The following is an 11701-nucleotide window of genomic DNA, read 5'->3' as shown; positions in this document are numbered from 1 at the left end:
GGAAGGAGGGTCTCGGAAGGAGGGTCTCGGAAGGAGGGTCTCGGGTGGGCTGCGGAGGTGGAGCCTGGGGAGGGGCTGCAGCCGCCCTGCTCCGAGAACAAAGCCTCGCGGCGCTGGGCTCCGTGGGTCCCAGCGCGGGCTCCCAGCGCCGCCACCCCCAAAAGCAGCTGGGCCGCTCGTGGGGCGCCTGCTGCAACCCCCGGCCCCCGCACCGGCACCGGCAGCTGCTCGACAGCTGCTCCCGAGCCCTCTTCGAGCCTCCAAGGGCGGCTCCGGCTTCGGCCTGGCTTGGAAACGCCGCTGCGAGGAGGGCGTGGGCAGGGGGCAGCCACCCCGTCCTCGTCCCGCTGCGCTCGGGGGGCTCGGAGCTGGGTGGCTCTCAAGGGCACGGTGCCCTGAGATGCAGGGATCGCCCCCCCTGGCTTTGTCACCCCGGGGTGGGTGTCCCTTTGACACAGCTGCTGGCCCCTTTTGTGCCTGGGGTGCGGGGACAGGGGCAGGGTGACCCCGGTGTCCCTGGTGTGGGGCTGCCCACCTGGCTGGGAGCAGATGGAGCTGGTTTTGGGCACCCTCTGGCCCCACAGGGTCCTGCTTAGGGTCTGCTGGGGGCAGCTCTGGGGGGGGTCCTCACGAGGGGCAAAACCCGGTGGAGACGGGGCCGTGGGGGGTTGGGGCGGTTTGGGGTCAGAGCCACACATTTGGGACGGGCAGGGACGGAGGGGCAGGCTGGCACCAAAGGGGACCCCGCGGCACAGGGGACCCCGCAAAGGTTGAGGGCACAGCTTGGGGGGGGCTCGGAGGGCAAAACGGGGGGGGCGTGGGGGGTCTGGGATGGAGGGGCGCTGATGGCGGGGGGGGTCCCGTCGGGGCGCAGGCATCCCGGGGATGAGGGGTCCCCGGTAGGAGCAGCACCCGGGGGGGGACGGGGACACAGGGGGTGCCCAGGGCGAGCCGTGCTCGGGCTCACCCCGAGGGCGACACCCGGCGGGGTGCCCCCGGGGGACCGGGGGGCGAGAGGAGGATGAGGACACGGAGCCGGGGAGGGGGGGGGGGGAGGGCGCGCCCCGGGGGCGCGGCGGGGGCCGGGGCGGGGGCGGGAGAAGGGGAGGGGGGGGGGGGGGGGCATGGATTGAGGAGGGGGGGGGGTGGGGGGGGGGGGGGGTTGGGGGCCGCCGTTCGCGGCGCTAGGACCGGGCGCGGCGGCGGGCGGAGCCTCCCCGCCGCTCGCCCCTCCGCCCGGCCGCTGCGGCAGTGTCTCGGAGGCGGGCAGGCGGCCGGTCCCTCCGGTCCCCCGGCAGCATCCCGGCCCCGCCATGGCTGGCGTCGGCTTCGCGGCGCACCGCCTGGAGCTGCTCGCCTCCTACCAGGACGTGATCGGCGAGGACAGCCCCACCGACTGGTGAGCGCGCCCCCGCCGCCGCCGCCTCCCCTTTGTGTGTGTGTGTGTGTGTGTGTCCCCCACCCCCCTTTCCCCCTTCCCCCTTTTTCCCCCATCGCCGCCGGGGCCCCCCTTTGTGCGCACGGAGCCGCCCGGTGGCACCGAGAGCGCGTCCCCGCCGCCACCGGGGCCGCGCCCCCGTCGCCCCCCGCCACCTGCAGCCGCCGGGAGGGAACCGGGAGGGGACCGGGAGGGGACCGGGAGGGGCCGGCAGCCCCGGCACACAAAGGCGGGCGGGGCCGGCGGGGCGGCGGAGGGGGTGTGCCCGGCCCCGCCGCCCCCCCGGTGCCCGCACCTGCCCGGTGCCCGCAGCGCGCCGGGCGCGGCCCCGCTTTGTCTGCGCCCCGCCGGCACGTGGGGGCACGGACGGGCCCCCCCCACCCGCTCCCCGGTCCGTTTCACCCCCCCCCTCCATCTCCCCGTCCTTCCTTTCCCCGCCGGTACCGTGCGTGGGGACAGGCCCGGGGGTCCCCCCGCTGCCGGGCCCGGTACCGGGATGCGGCGGATCCTCGCTATTGTCTGCGAGCCCGGTGCTGGGATGGGGTGGGGTGGGGTGGGACGCCCCCCGCCCGGCCCCGGTGGAGCCAGGCCTGTGGTCGGGAGGGAGCTGGGGACCCCCCCGGTTTTGCTGGTCCCGCTCCCCGCAGCCCCCGGGGTGCCCGTGGGTGCCGGGTCCCCGGGAGGGCCGTGCTGGGTCACCCCGGGGCCGTGCTGCAGCGAGCCGGGGCTGGGGCTGGGGGCACCCTGGGGTGCTCGGCTGCACCCCAAATGCTCTGGCAACCCCATGCTGCAGGCCCAGCAGCTCCAGGCCCCGCTGCAGCCCCCAAACCCACTGCAGCCCTGATCCCGGAGCCGTCGGGGGGCATCTCCCACCGCAGCCCCGCTGCCTCCAGCCCCCAGCACCGGGGCTGACCCCCGGGACCCCCTTGTTGTCCCCTCAGTGGGTGCTGCAGGCACCCAGGGGCTCAGCGGGGTGCTGTGCGCTGCTCCCCGGCCGGCTGCATCCTGGGCTGGGGGGGGGGGCACGGGCACAGCCCCCTCCCCACCAGCCCCGGGGTCCCCGTGGCCCCGCTGGTGGCCGAATGCGGTGCGTGGCACCAGCCAGGAGGCAGCTGTCAGCCCCGGGTGCATCCCGCTTCCCGGCATCCGCCGCAAAGGATCCCTCCCTGCCAAAGCTGCTGAGAGCAGCAGAAACGGCTCCCGGGAAAGGCGAGCGGAGGAGCCCGGGCCCCCCCCTTCCATCACCGAGCCCCCACGGCCTCCGTCCTCGAGGCTGAGCTTCGCCCCGTCCTTCCCCAGCCCGCGGTCACCCGCGGCGCCCGGTGCCAGCAGCATCCCCGCTGCAGGGCCCGGTGCCGGTGCCCACCCTGGGTGTGGGGTGGGGAGCGGTGCTGGGGGGGACACACACACGTTGTTTGGGGACCGTGGGGACCGTTCCCCGACGGTGGCACCAAGCGGGGTGAGCCGGGGCTGCGAGGACACTGCACCCGAGTGTGCGGTGCGGCGGCGGCAGCGCTGGCTCTGGGGAATGCCGGGATCCCCGCGGCCTCGGGATGTTTAGTCTGGGATTTCCCCCCCCCCCTCCCTTCCCCTCCCACCCCCAAGCCTGCCCCCGAGCCCAGTCCTGGAGGGTCCGAGCCTCCCCTCCCCCTGCCCGGCCTCGCGGAGGCTGCTGGGGCCCATTACTCGATAGGAAAGGAATTTGGTGCTGCTTTCTGAGCACGCCGACTCCCTGGAGCTCGCAGCCACATTGGAAACACATGTGCCCGGGCTGGGGCAGGCAGGACGGGGCGCCCCCCACCCCCTCCGGACACGGCACGGGGGGCAGGTGGCCACGTGGACACTGGGTGCCGGCACCCATGGGTGCTGCACCAGCGGGTGATGGGTGCTGCGGGAAGGCAGCAGGCTCCTCTTCCCCCCCCCTTCCAGCAGCGATGGGGTCCCCTGGCCACGATCACCCCCTCCCTGCCTGCCCCCTTGCACCCAGGGGGGATCCAAGAGCCCTGGGAAGGGGCTGGGGAAGCTGCGGGGACCTGGCGGGGGGATTGCAGCCCCTGGATGGGGTCGGGGCTGCCCGCTGCAGCCCGAACCATCCTTGTGGGGTTGGTCCCCGCTGCCTGGGTTCATGGTGATGTTTTTGGGTTCCCAGAGCTGCTGCTGGCCCTACAGGGCTGGGATCACTCAGATTGTCCATCCCAGAGCGAGGACGGGGCCTTTTTGGGGGTGATACCCAGGGTGGCAGGCCCCTGCTAAGCCCCAGATGCCCCGCGAGCACCCTTGGGTGCTGGCAGCAGCACCCAGCTCGGGCATCACCCTGCGTGGGGGGGTCCTGGGGCCGGGGGGGGCGGGCACTGGGTGCCCCAGCACCCACACGGCTGCCCCAGCAGCGACACCTTGGCTGCGCCCTACTTGTGCCCTCCTTTTGCATCCCGCTCCTAGAGCCCCCAGCTCCTGCCTGCAACCCCAAACCCACCCCCGGGAACTGCAGCACCCCCAAAACTGCATCTCCCACCCCAATCCCAGGGGAAGAAGCGGGGCCGGGGCTGTTTTTGTTGCCTTTCCCCGGCGCAGAGGCACTGCGGACCGCGCCGCGCGGCCGCCCGGCTGCCCCCAGCCCGATTAGCGGGATTTGGCCGGGAGGATTAAAGGCAATCCTGTTGGTGCAATTATCTGTGGCTCTGCTGCGGGAGCGGGGCTGGGGGAGACCGGGGACAACGGGGGTGCGGGGTGAGGAGGGAGGCCTGTTTTCCCCTCTTTTGTTAGGCATGGCCCTAAATTCCCTTCCTTTCTCGGCTGGAAGGGGCCAGGATGGAGTCGGGTGGCTCCGGTGCGGGGTTGGCTCTGCTCGTGGGGGGCTGCCTGCTCCCCATCCCCATCCCATTTCCATCCCCATCCCATCTCCATCCCCATCCCATCCCCATCCCCTCCCCTTCCTGGAAGCCGCCAGCCCCGATGAATTTGCCCTTTCCCAGCACCGCAGGGATTTTGGCACCGGGCGAGCACCGCCTGGGTGCCGCCATGCCGATCGGCACAGCCGCCCTCCTGCCTTTGTCGGGGGGGGGAATGGATTTGGGATGGGGACCGAGGGGACGCGGGTAGAGGGGTAGGGTCCGGCACGGGCTCCCCGGGAGCAGCGCGTGACGGTGGCGGGTTTGGGCGCCCGCCAGGCCCCCGCTGCCTGCCTGCCTCCCCCGCTCCCCTCCGCTAATCACCTCGTCATCGGGGCGAGCTGCATCCCAGCTGGGATGGGGGGGGGGTTGCCGTGGCGACGGAGGATGCTGGTTGCATGGCAACCTCCATCCCTCGCCCACCCGCCCCGGACCCATCCCGCACGCGTCCTCCTTCCCCCCCATTCCCCACCCCATAGCCCGCTGCCTGCGCCGGGGGGGGGGCCGCGAGGGCTGGCGGAGGGGCTGCGGAGCCCCGTGGGGGGGCTCTGTGGGGCTCGGCGGGGGCACGAGGGGGTTTTCCCAGCCTCGGTGAACGGTTTCCAAGGAACGGTCTCCATGACGGCCCCATCACACCCCGGCGGCACATTGATTTGCTGCTGCTGCTGCTGGAGCTCCGGCGTCCTCCCCCGGCCTGGAGCCTGGCGGGCCGGCGGCTCACGCAGCCGGGAACGTGAGCGGCCCCGAGTTCCCCGTCAGGGCGCGGGGCTGGCCCCAAAGCCGGCCGTCCCCATAGGGCTGGGGGTCGGGGAGGGGTTGTGTGGGGAGCTGGGGGTGCTGCGGGATGGGTGGTGGCACCCGGCTGGGCCCCGTGCCCCCTCTGTCCCCATCCTCGGGACCTCACCCCATGGATGTAAGGGGGGAAAAGGGCCCTGCCCTAAATCCCGGGGGCAGGGGCAGTGCCCAGCCCCTGCTCTGCAGTGCCCCATGTGCACCATGCCTATGGGGCAGCCAGGCCCTTCGTGGTGCTGATGGGCAATGGGGGCTTGGGGCACCCTGGGGACACCTCAGGGACTGTCCCCGGGACCTGTCCCTGCCCCGCTCTCAGTGTCACCAGTACCAGGAGGGGGAGGCGAGGAGCCTGCCCCCTGCTCCCCATGGCTGTGCGGGGCCATATCTCACCTCTCTGCCTCCCTAGGGCCCTCTACACGTACGAGGATGGCTCCGATGACCTGAAGCTGGCAGCGTCGGGAGGTAAGATCCTCATCCTCGTCCTTGTCCCCTGCGCCCGGCTCCGCTCTCCCCAGCGCCCATCCCGGCCGGGGGTCCCGGTGCCGGGTGGATGTGAGCTGGGGGTGCCGTGTGCCCTGCCAGGAGGGGGTCTGCTGGAGCTCTCCGGCCACTTTGAGATCCAGAAGGTGATGTACGGCTTCTGCAGCGTCAAGGACCCCCAGGCCGTGCTCCCCAAATATGTCCTCGTCAACTGGGTGAGTAGGGGGAGCGCGCGGGCACCCCCTCACCAGGGGTCCTATAACAGCACAGGTGATACAGGAGAAGGGGTGCGGGTGCCCTGTGAATGTCAGCGGGGTGGGGGGCATGTGGGATCCCCCCCCTCGGCTCTGCCCCTGTCTCAGCTCCCCTCTGGCCACCCCAGGTGGGCGAGGACGTGCCCGACGCCCGCAAGTGCGCCTGTGCCAGCCACGTGGCCAAGATCGCCGAGTTCTTCCAGGTGGGTGACAACGGGGACGGGGGCGGTGGTGACACCTCATGCTGGGGAGCTCGTGGTGACGGCCGGGGGGGTGTTTCTGACGGGTCTCGCCCCCAGGGCGTGGATGTGATCGTCAACGCCAGCAGCGTGGAGGACATCGACCCGGGGGCCATCGGGCAGCGGCTCTCCAACGGGCTGGCCCGCGTCTCCAGCCCCGTGCTGCACCGCCTGCGGCTGCGGGAGGACGAGAACGCCGAGCCCGTGGTAATGTCCCCCGGGTGGTGGCATCGCCCCACTGGCCAGGCCAGGCTCTGTCTGCCCCCCCCCCGTGCCGCTTACTCGTATTCCCCTCGCTGGTCCCAGCCACCCCCCCTGACTCTGCTCCGTCCCAGGGCACGAGCTACCAGAAAACCGACGCCACCGTGGAGATGAAGCGGCTCAACCGGGAGCAGTTCTGGGAACAGGCCAAGGTCGGGGCAGCGGCGGTGGGTGCTGGGTACGGGATGTCCCCCGGGCCAGGCTGACGGCCCCATCCCGACCCCGTCCCCGCAGAAAGAGGAGGAATTGCGCAAGGAAGAGGAGCGGAAAAAGGCGCTGGACGCGCGGCTGCGGTTCGAGCAGGAGCGCATGGAGCAGGAGAGGCTGGAGCAGGAGGAGCGGGAGCGGCGCTACCGGGAGCGCGAGGAGCAGATCGAGGAGCACAGGCACGGGGGGGTGGATTTGGGGTGGCCGTGTGGGCGTTGGGCCCCGATGGGGACGGGGACGGGTGGCGGTGGCAGCGCTCAGCCCCGCTCCCGTGCCCCCTGGCAGGAGGAAGCAGCAGAGCATGGAGGCGGAGGAGGCCCGGCAGCGCCTGAAGGAGCAGTCCATCTTCGTGAGTGCCTCCGTGGGGACGGGGATGGGGGCTCTGGGGGTGGCGGTGCCGGGGGGTGGCAGTGCCGGAGGTGGCGGTGACGGTGGCGTTTCGTCGCAGGGGGAGCAGCAAGAGGAGGACGACAGGCAGCAGCTGCGGAAATCGGAGTCGGAGGTGGAGGTGAGCGCAGCAGCGCCCTGCCCGGCGCCCGTCTCCGCTCCCCAAGCTGGATGGGACCTGGAGCGGGGCAAATCTGCCCGGCCGGGGGTGCCCCCCCCACGGGATGCGGGTCTCAGCCTGCCCCCTCCCCGCAGGAGGCCGCTGCCATCATCGCCCAGCGACCCGACAACCCCCGGGACTTCTTCAAGCAGCAGGAGCGGGTGGCATCGGGCAGCAGCGACGCCATCTCACCGGGCAGCCACAGGACAGGTGAGGGGCTGGGGGGGACACGGGGGGGGGCGCATAGAGCAGGTGAGTGCGGTGCCACCGGGGCGCCCGCAGCTCGCCGTGTCGCAGAGGGATGGGGCGTCCCCTCTGCTGTCCCTTTGGCTGTGGGTTTGGGTTTTGGGGGTATGGCTGCGGTCACCCTGCTCAGCACCGCCACGGCTCCTCGGGTGGCCTCGCGTCTTCTTGCGCCTCCAGGGGGGTGCTGCAACGAGGGGGGGGGCTCATCCCTCATCCCGCTCGCTGCTGGGTGCCCTCTGCCCACCCGTCTGCTGGCACACGGGGTGGCGACGGGGTCCGGCTGTGGGGGCAGCTTGGGGACCGGGCGGTGGCTTGGGAAGGAAGCTCTGAGAGCTACAAAGGGCAGCGGTGGGGCTGGGGCAGGGGGGCAGCAATGGGGCACCTGGTGTGCCCCCGGCTGAGTGCATTTAGGGCACCCCGTGTGCCCTGTGGTGCTGCACCCGCCCCAGGGCCCCCGGTGCCAGGATGAGTGTGTACAACGGGGCAGGGCGCCTCTTTTTGGGGTCTGGGTGCTGCCAGCTGGCCCTGGCAGTGGGGCTGGCCCTGCCGAGGGCTCGCCGTGGGGTGGGGGTGGCTGGCAGGGGGTGCCCCATGGGGTCAGGGCTGCCCTGCGGTGCGGGGTGCAGCCCTGGGGCTCCGCTTGTGGCTTTAGGGCAGGGGCTGGCTGTTCTTGGGGTGGGTGCCGCCGGCTGTGGGGCCACGCTGTGGGGCTGTGCTGTGGGTCGGGCTGTGCCGTGGGGCTGTGCCGTGGGGCTGTGCCGTGGGGCTGTGCTGTGTGTTCTTGCCGTGGGGCCGTGCCTTGGAGCCATGTGCGCACTGTGGGGTCGTGCTGTGGGCTGTGCTGTGGGGCCGTGCTGTGGGGCCGTGCGGGGCCTGAGCGAACAGAAGGGCCCCGTGTCCTGTGGCTGTGTCCTGGCCTCTCTCCCCACCCGGCCACTTGGTGCTGCCTCCCGTCCTGCTGTCCTGCTGTCCTGCTGTCCTGCCGTCCTGCCGTCCTGCTGTCCTGCTGTCCCGCCGTCCTCCACCCCGCTGTCAGTGCTGCCTCCCCCCTCCCCGTCCTTTCCATCCCGGTGCCCCGGTGCCCCGGCCCCGCCGAGCAGGGACTGACCCATCTCTCTGCTCTCTCTCTCTCCGTCCGTCTGTCTGTCTGTCTTTCTTTCTCTCGGCAGGTCGTCTGCACTGTCCTTTCATAAAGACAGCTGACAGTGGGCCGCCTTCCTCCTCCTCCTCCTCCTCCTCCCCCCCGCGGACCCCTTTCCCCTATATCTCCTGCCACCGCACCCCAAATCTCTCCTCTTTCTTCCCATGTAGGTAGCTGGGAGCCCCCCGGGCACGCAGTCCCCCCCGGGGCCGGGCCCCGCACCCCTCCCCAACCCCTCCACGCACTGGGCTTGGGGCACGAGGACGGAGCCGTGGGACCGACGGCTGAGCCAGCACCCACCCGCAGGCACCCCGAGGGGGCCGTGCGCCCCGTATGGCCGGGGCAGCCCCGTGGGACAGGCTGTGCCCGGGGGACAAACGGGGACAGGGCAGAGCCGTGCCCGGGGAGGTGACGCAGTGCCTGTGGGGCAGCGAGGGATGGACGAGGCCGTGCTCAGGACCGTGCCTGTGGGGCCGGAGGGGCCACGTGGGGCTGTGCCCCCCGGCCGTGGGGGGAGAGCGGGCACAGCGCGGTGCCTGCGGCGAGGAGAGGCTGCGCCGGGGCGGCATGCGGGCAGGGCCAGCGTGTGCTGCGGCAGGGATGGGGGCTGCGGCTGTGTGGGGACACCCGGGGCGGGCTCGGGGGGCTCGCAGCACCCATGGGTGCCTCCCCGCTGCTCCGCAGGAGGGCGACGAGGCGGCGGCAGGTAGGTGGCGGCGCGCGTCGGACACCCGCTGGCCGGGCTGGCGTGGGGCAGGAGCGTGGGCGGCCCCGGGGCGCTGGGTCCCCCTCCCTATCCGGGTGCCCCCCACCCCAAGCCGTGTCTCCCCTTGTCCGCAGGCAGCCAGTCGGACGCCTACCGAAAGGCTTCGGCAGCGGGCTGCAGCCCCTGCGAGTCCAGCCCGGCCTCCACGCCGCTGGGCCAGCAGGGCGCCCGCGGCTCGGCCGAAGAGACGCCAGCAACGCCCAAAGGTGGGCGAGGGGCTGGCGGGCTGCCCCACGGCCCCACAGACCCCACAGCCCCGTCTGTGTGTGTGTGTGTGTGTGTGTCCCCGGTGCATCCCCTGCTGCCCCTGGGTCCCCTGCGGCTCGGCCGCGTCCCCGCCGTCTGCGCCGCGTCCCCCGTGCGTCCCCCGTGCGTCCGCTGCTCCCCGCCGCCGTCGCTGCTGCATCCATCACGTGTCTGCTGCGTCCCCCGTGCACCCCTCCCAGCTCCGGTGCATCCCCCCGGTGCATCCCCACCATACCCGGTGCATCCCGCAGAACATCCCCGCTGCATCCCCATCCCTGCTGCATCCCCATCCCTGCCTCCATCCCCACTGTCCCCACTCCATTTCGCCCCCCCGTACACCCTGGCCATCTCTGCTGCACCCCTCCTACATCCCTGCTGTCCCTCTGCTGCATCCCTGCTGGCTCCTTCACACCCCTCCTGCATCCCTGCTTTCCCTTCTGCACCTCTTTCCCTCCCCGTCCCCTCCCCATCTCCCTGTACCTCCCAGCCACCCCCCCTCACCCCCACCAGGCACCACCCGTTCCCTCTGCACCCCCAGGTGACCATCTCACCCCACACCATGTCCTATAAACCCTATAAGACACATACCATCAATCCCCTCTCTGCCCAGCCAGCCCCTCACCATCCCCCAACCCAAATACCCCATCCCCGTCCCCAGGTGCCCCCAGCCCCTCTTAGGGACACTTCTGCCCCCTCTGACCCGCTGTCCCCCCGTCCCCTTGCAGACTCCCCAAGCCCCAGCAGCGCCCAGGTGGCCGAGCCAGCGGTGGCCGAGCAGCACTGGCCCTTCCCGGGCCCCGAGGACAAAACCGCGGAGCCCCCGGGGGACCAACCCGACCCCCGGCCGGCGTGGGCAACCCCTGACGCCCTGGGGGACCTGGTGACCCTGGAGCCCACCGACCCGTCCCCGCTGCCCGCGGCGGCCGAGCCCCAGCCCGCGGTGGCGCCGGGCAGCACCGAGCCCCTCATCGAGCTGTGGCAGAGCGACGGCCCCGCCACCGCCTGGCCCTTGCCCGTCGCCCCCACGCCCGCCCCCGAGGGTCCCCCCCCGGCCGCCCCCGACGAGGGGCCGCTGCTGAGCCTGGACGAGCTGCCCGAGCCCCCCGCCACCTTCTGCGACGCGGAGAGGGAGGAGGTGGTGGAAGCAGAAGAAGAGGAGGAGGAGGAGGAGGAGGAAGAAGAGGAGGCCATTGCGGGGGGTCCCCACCCGGCGGGGCTCGGCTACCAGGACGCCGGGCCGGGCCACGAGCCCCCCCTCATCACCAACGGGGAGATGGCCCCCAAGGACGGCACGCCGGGCCGCGGCGAGCAGGTGAGCACCGTGACGGGGGGCTTGGCACCGTGTCTGTGTTTTGGGGTGGGGTGTCCTGACCGTGGGGGCACTGTTTATCCCCAATAACCACCCCCCCACACCCAGGCCAGCGAGGGCTACTTCAGCCAGTCCCAGGAGGAGGAGGCGCCGCAGCCCGAGGAGCCGTCGGCCAAAGCCCCCCAGCCCGTCTTCTACAACAAGCCCCCAGGTGAGCGGGGACGAGGCGAGTTACAGGGTGGGGGGGGGGGTGTATGGCCCCATAATGGGGGTCCCTGACCCCCTCCCCGTCCCCGCAGAGATCGACATCACGTGCTGGGACACTGACCCGCTGCCCGAGGAGGAGGAGAGCTTCGGGGGCGGCGTGTAAGGCTGGGCCCCCCCCCCCGCTGCCGGCGCACGCAGCCGGGCCCCCCAAGATTTGGGGCGCGAGCGGCCGCGGCCAGGGGCCGGCCCCGGCCCCCTCCCCGCTGGGGCCCCGCAGGATGAGGCCTCCGGGTGGGAGCCGGGGGGGCCGCCCCGCAGCGCCCCCCGCCCCGGGGCACCTTTTACAGCTCCCCCCTGCCCCCTTTCTCTTTCTCTCTCTCTTTTTTAAGTTGTCGGTAGGAGACGTGTCAGCCCCCCCATGACCCCCCCCCGATAGTTGCCCCCCTCCCCTCTCCGACCCGCCCCGGCTCCCTATACTGGGGGGGGGGGAATGGGGTACGCGTGCAGCCCCCCCATGTCCGGCTGTGGGATAGGGGCCTCTCTTCTCTTCTCGCCCTCCTCCCTCCCCCCCCAAAACCCCCCAGTACTTTGCACGACTTCGACAAAAAAAAATAATGAAAAAACAGAAAAAAAAAAAAAACAGCGGAATAATAATAATAATAAATGAATATGGCAATAAA

At 71.9% G+C, this 11701-nt stretch overlaps 1 protein-coding gene across 2 annotated transcripts; it reads left to right on the top strand.

Moving 5' to 3' along the window:
* Window positions 1-1270: 1270 nt before the first annotated feature.
* DBN1 (drebrin 1) lies at window positions 1271-11384 on the top strand. Of its 2 annotated transcripts, XM_084295581.1 has the most exons (15): window positions 1271-1399; window positions 5525-5580; window positions 5701-5813; window positions 5981-6055; window positions 6152-6298; window positions 6427-6504; window positions 6587-6748; window positions 6855-6908; window positions 7008-7067; window positions 7202-7316; window positions 8522-8663; window positions 9338-9465; window positions 10231-10817; window positions 10923-11025; window positions 11114-11384. In XM_084295581.1, the coding sequence occupies exons 1-15, from the start codon at window positions 1314-1316 to the stop codon at window positions 11182-11184; spliced, it is 1977 nt and encodes a 658-aa protein (XP_084151707.1). In that variant the 5' UTR covers window positions 1271-1313; the 3' UTR covers window positions 11185-11384. The 2 variants fall into 2 exon arrangements, with proteins under 2 accessions (XP_084151707.1, XP_084151708.1); XM_084295582.1 differs by lacking the exon at window positions 8522-8663 and having other exon boundaries at window positions 9334-9465.
* Window positions 11385-11701: the final 317 nt, after the last annotated feature.

Source organism: Netta rufina (genome assembly GCF_964035555.1).
Source record: "Netta rufina genome assembly, chromosome: 14".
Taxonomy (NCBI): Eukaryota; Metazoa; Chordata; class Aves; order Anseriformes; family Anatidae; genus Netta; species Netta rufina.
The sequence above is the reverse complement of the archived record's forward strand: the minus strand, read 5'-3'. Positions and strand labels throughout refer to the sequence as shown.

Coding starts and splice junctions, on each gene's coding strand:
- DBN1 (XM_084295581.1), top strand. CDS start 1,314: ATGGCTGGCGTCGGCTTCGCGGCGCACCGCCTGGAGCTGCTCGCCTCC. Junction 9,466..10,230: donor GACGCCAGCAACGCCCAAAG/GTGGGCGAGGGG, acceptor GTCCCCTTGCAG/ACTCCCCAAGCCCCAGCAGC. Junction 10,818..10,922: donor CGCCGGGCCGCGGCGAGCAG/GTGAGCACCGTG, acceptor CCCCACACCCAG/GCCAGCGAGGGCTACTTCAG.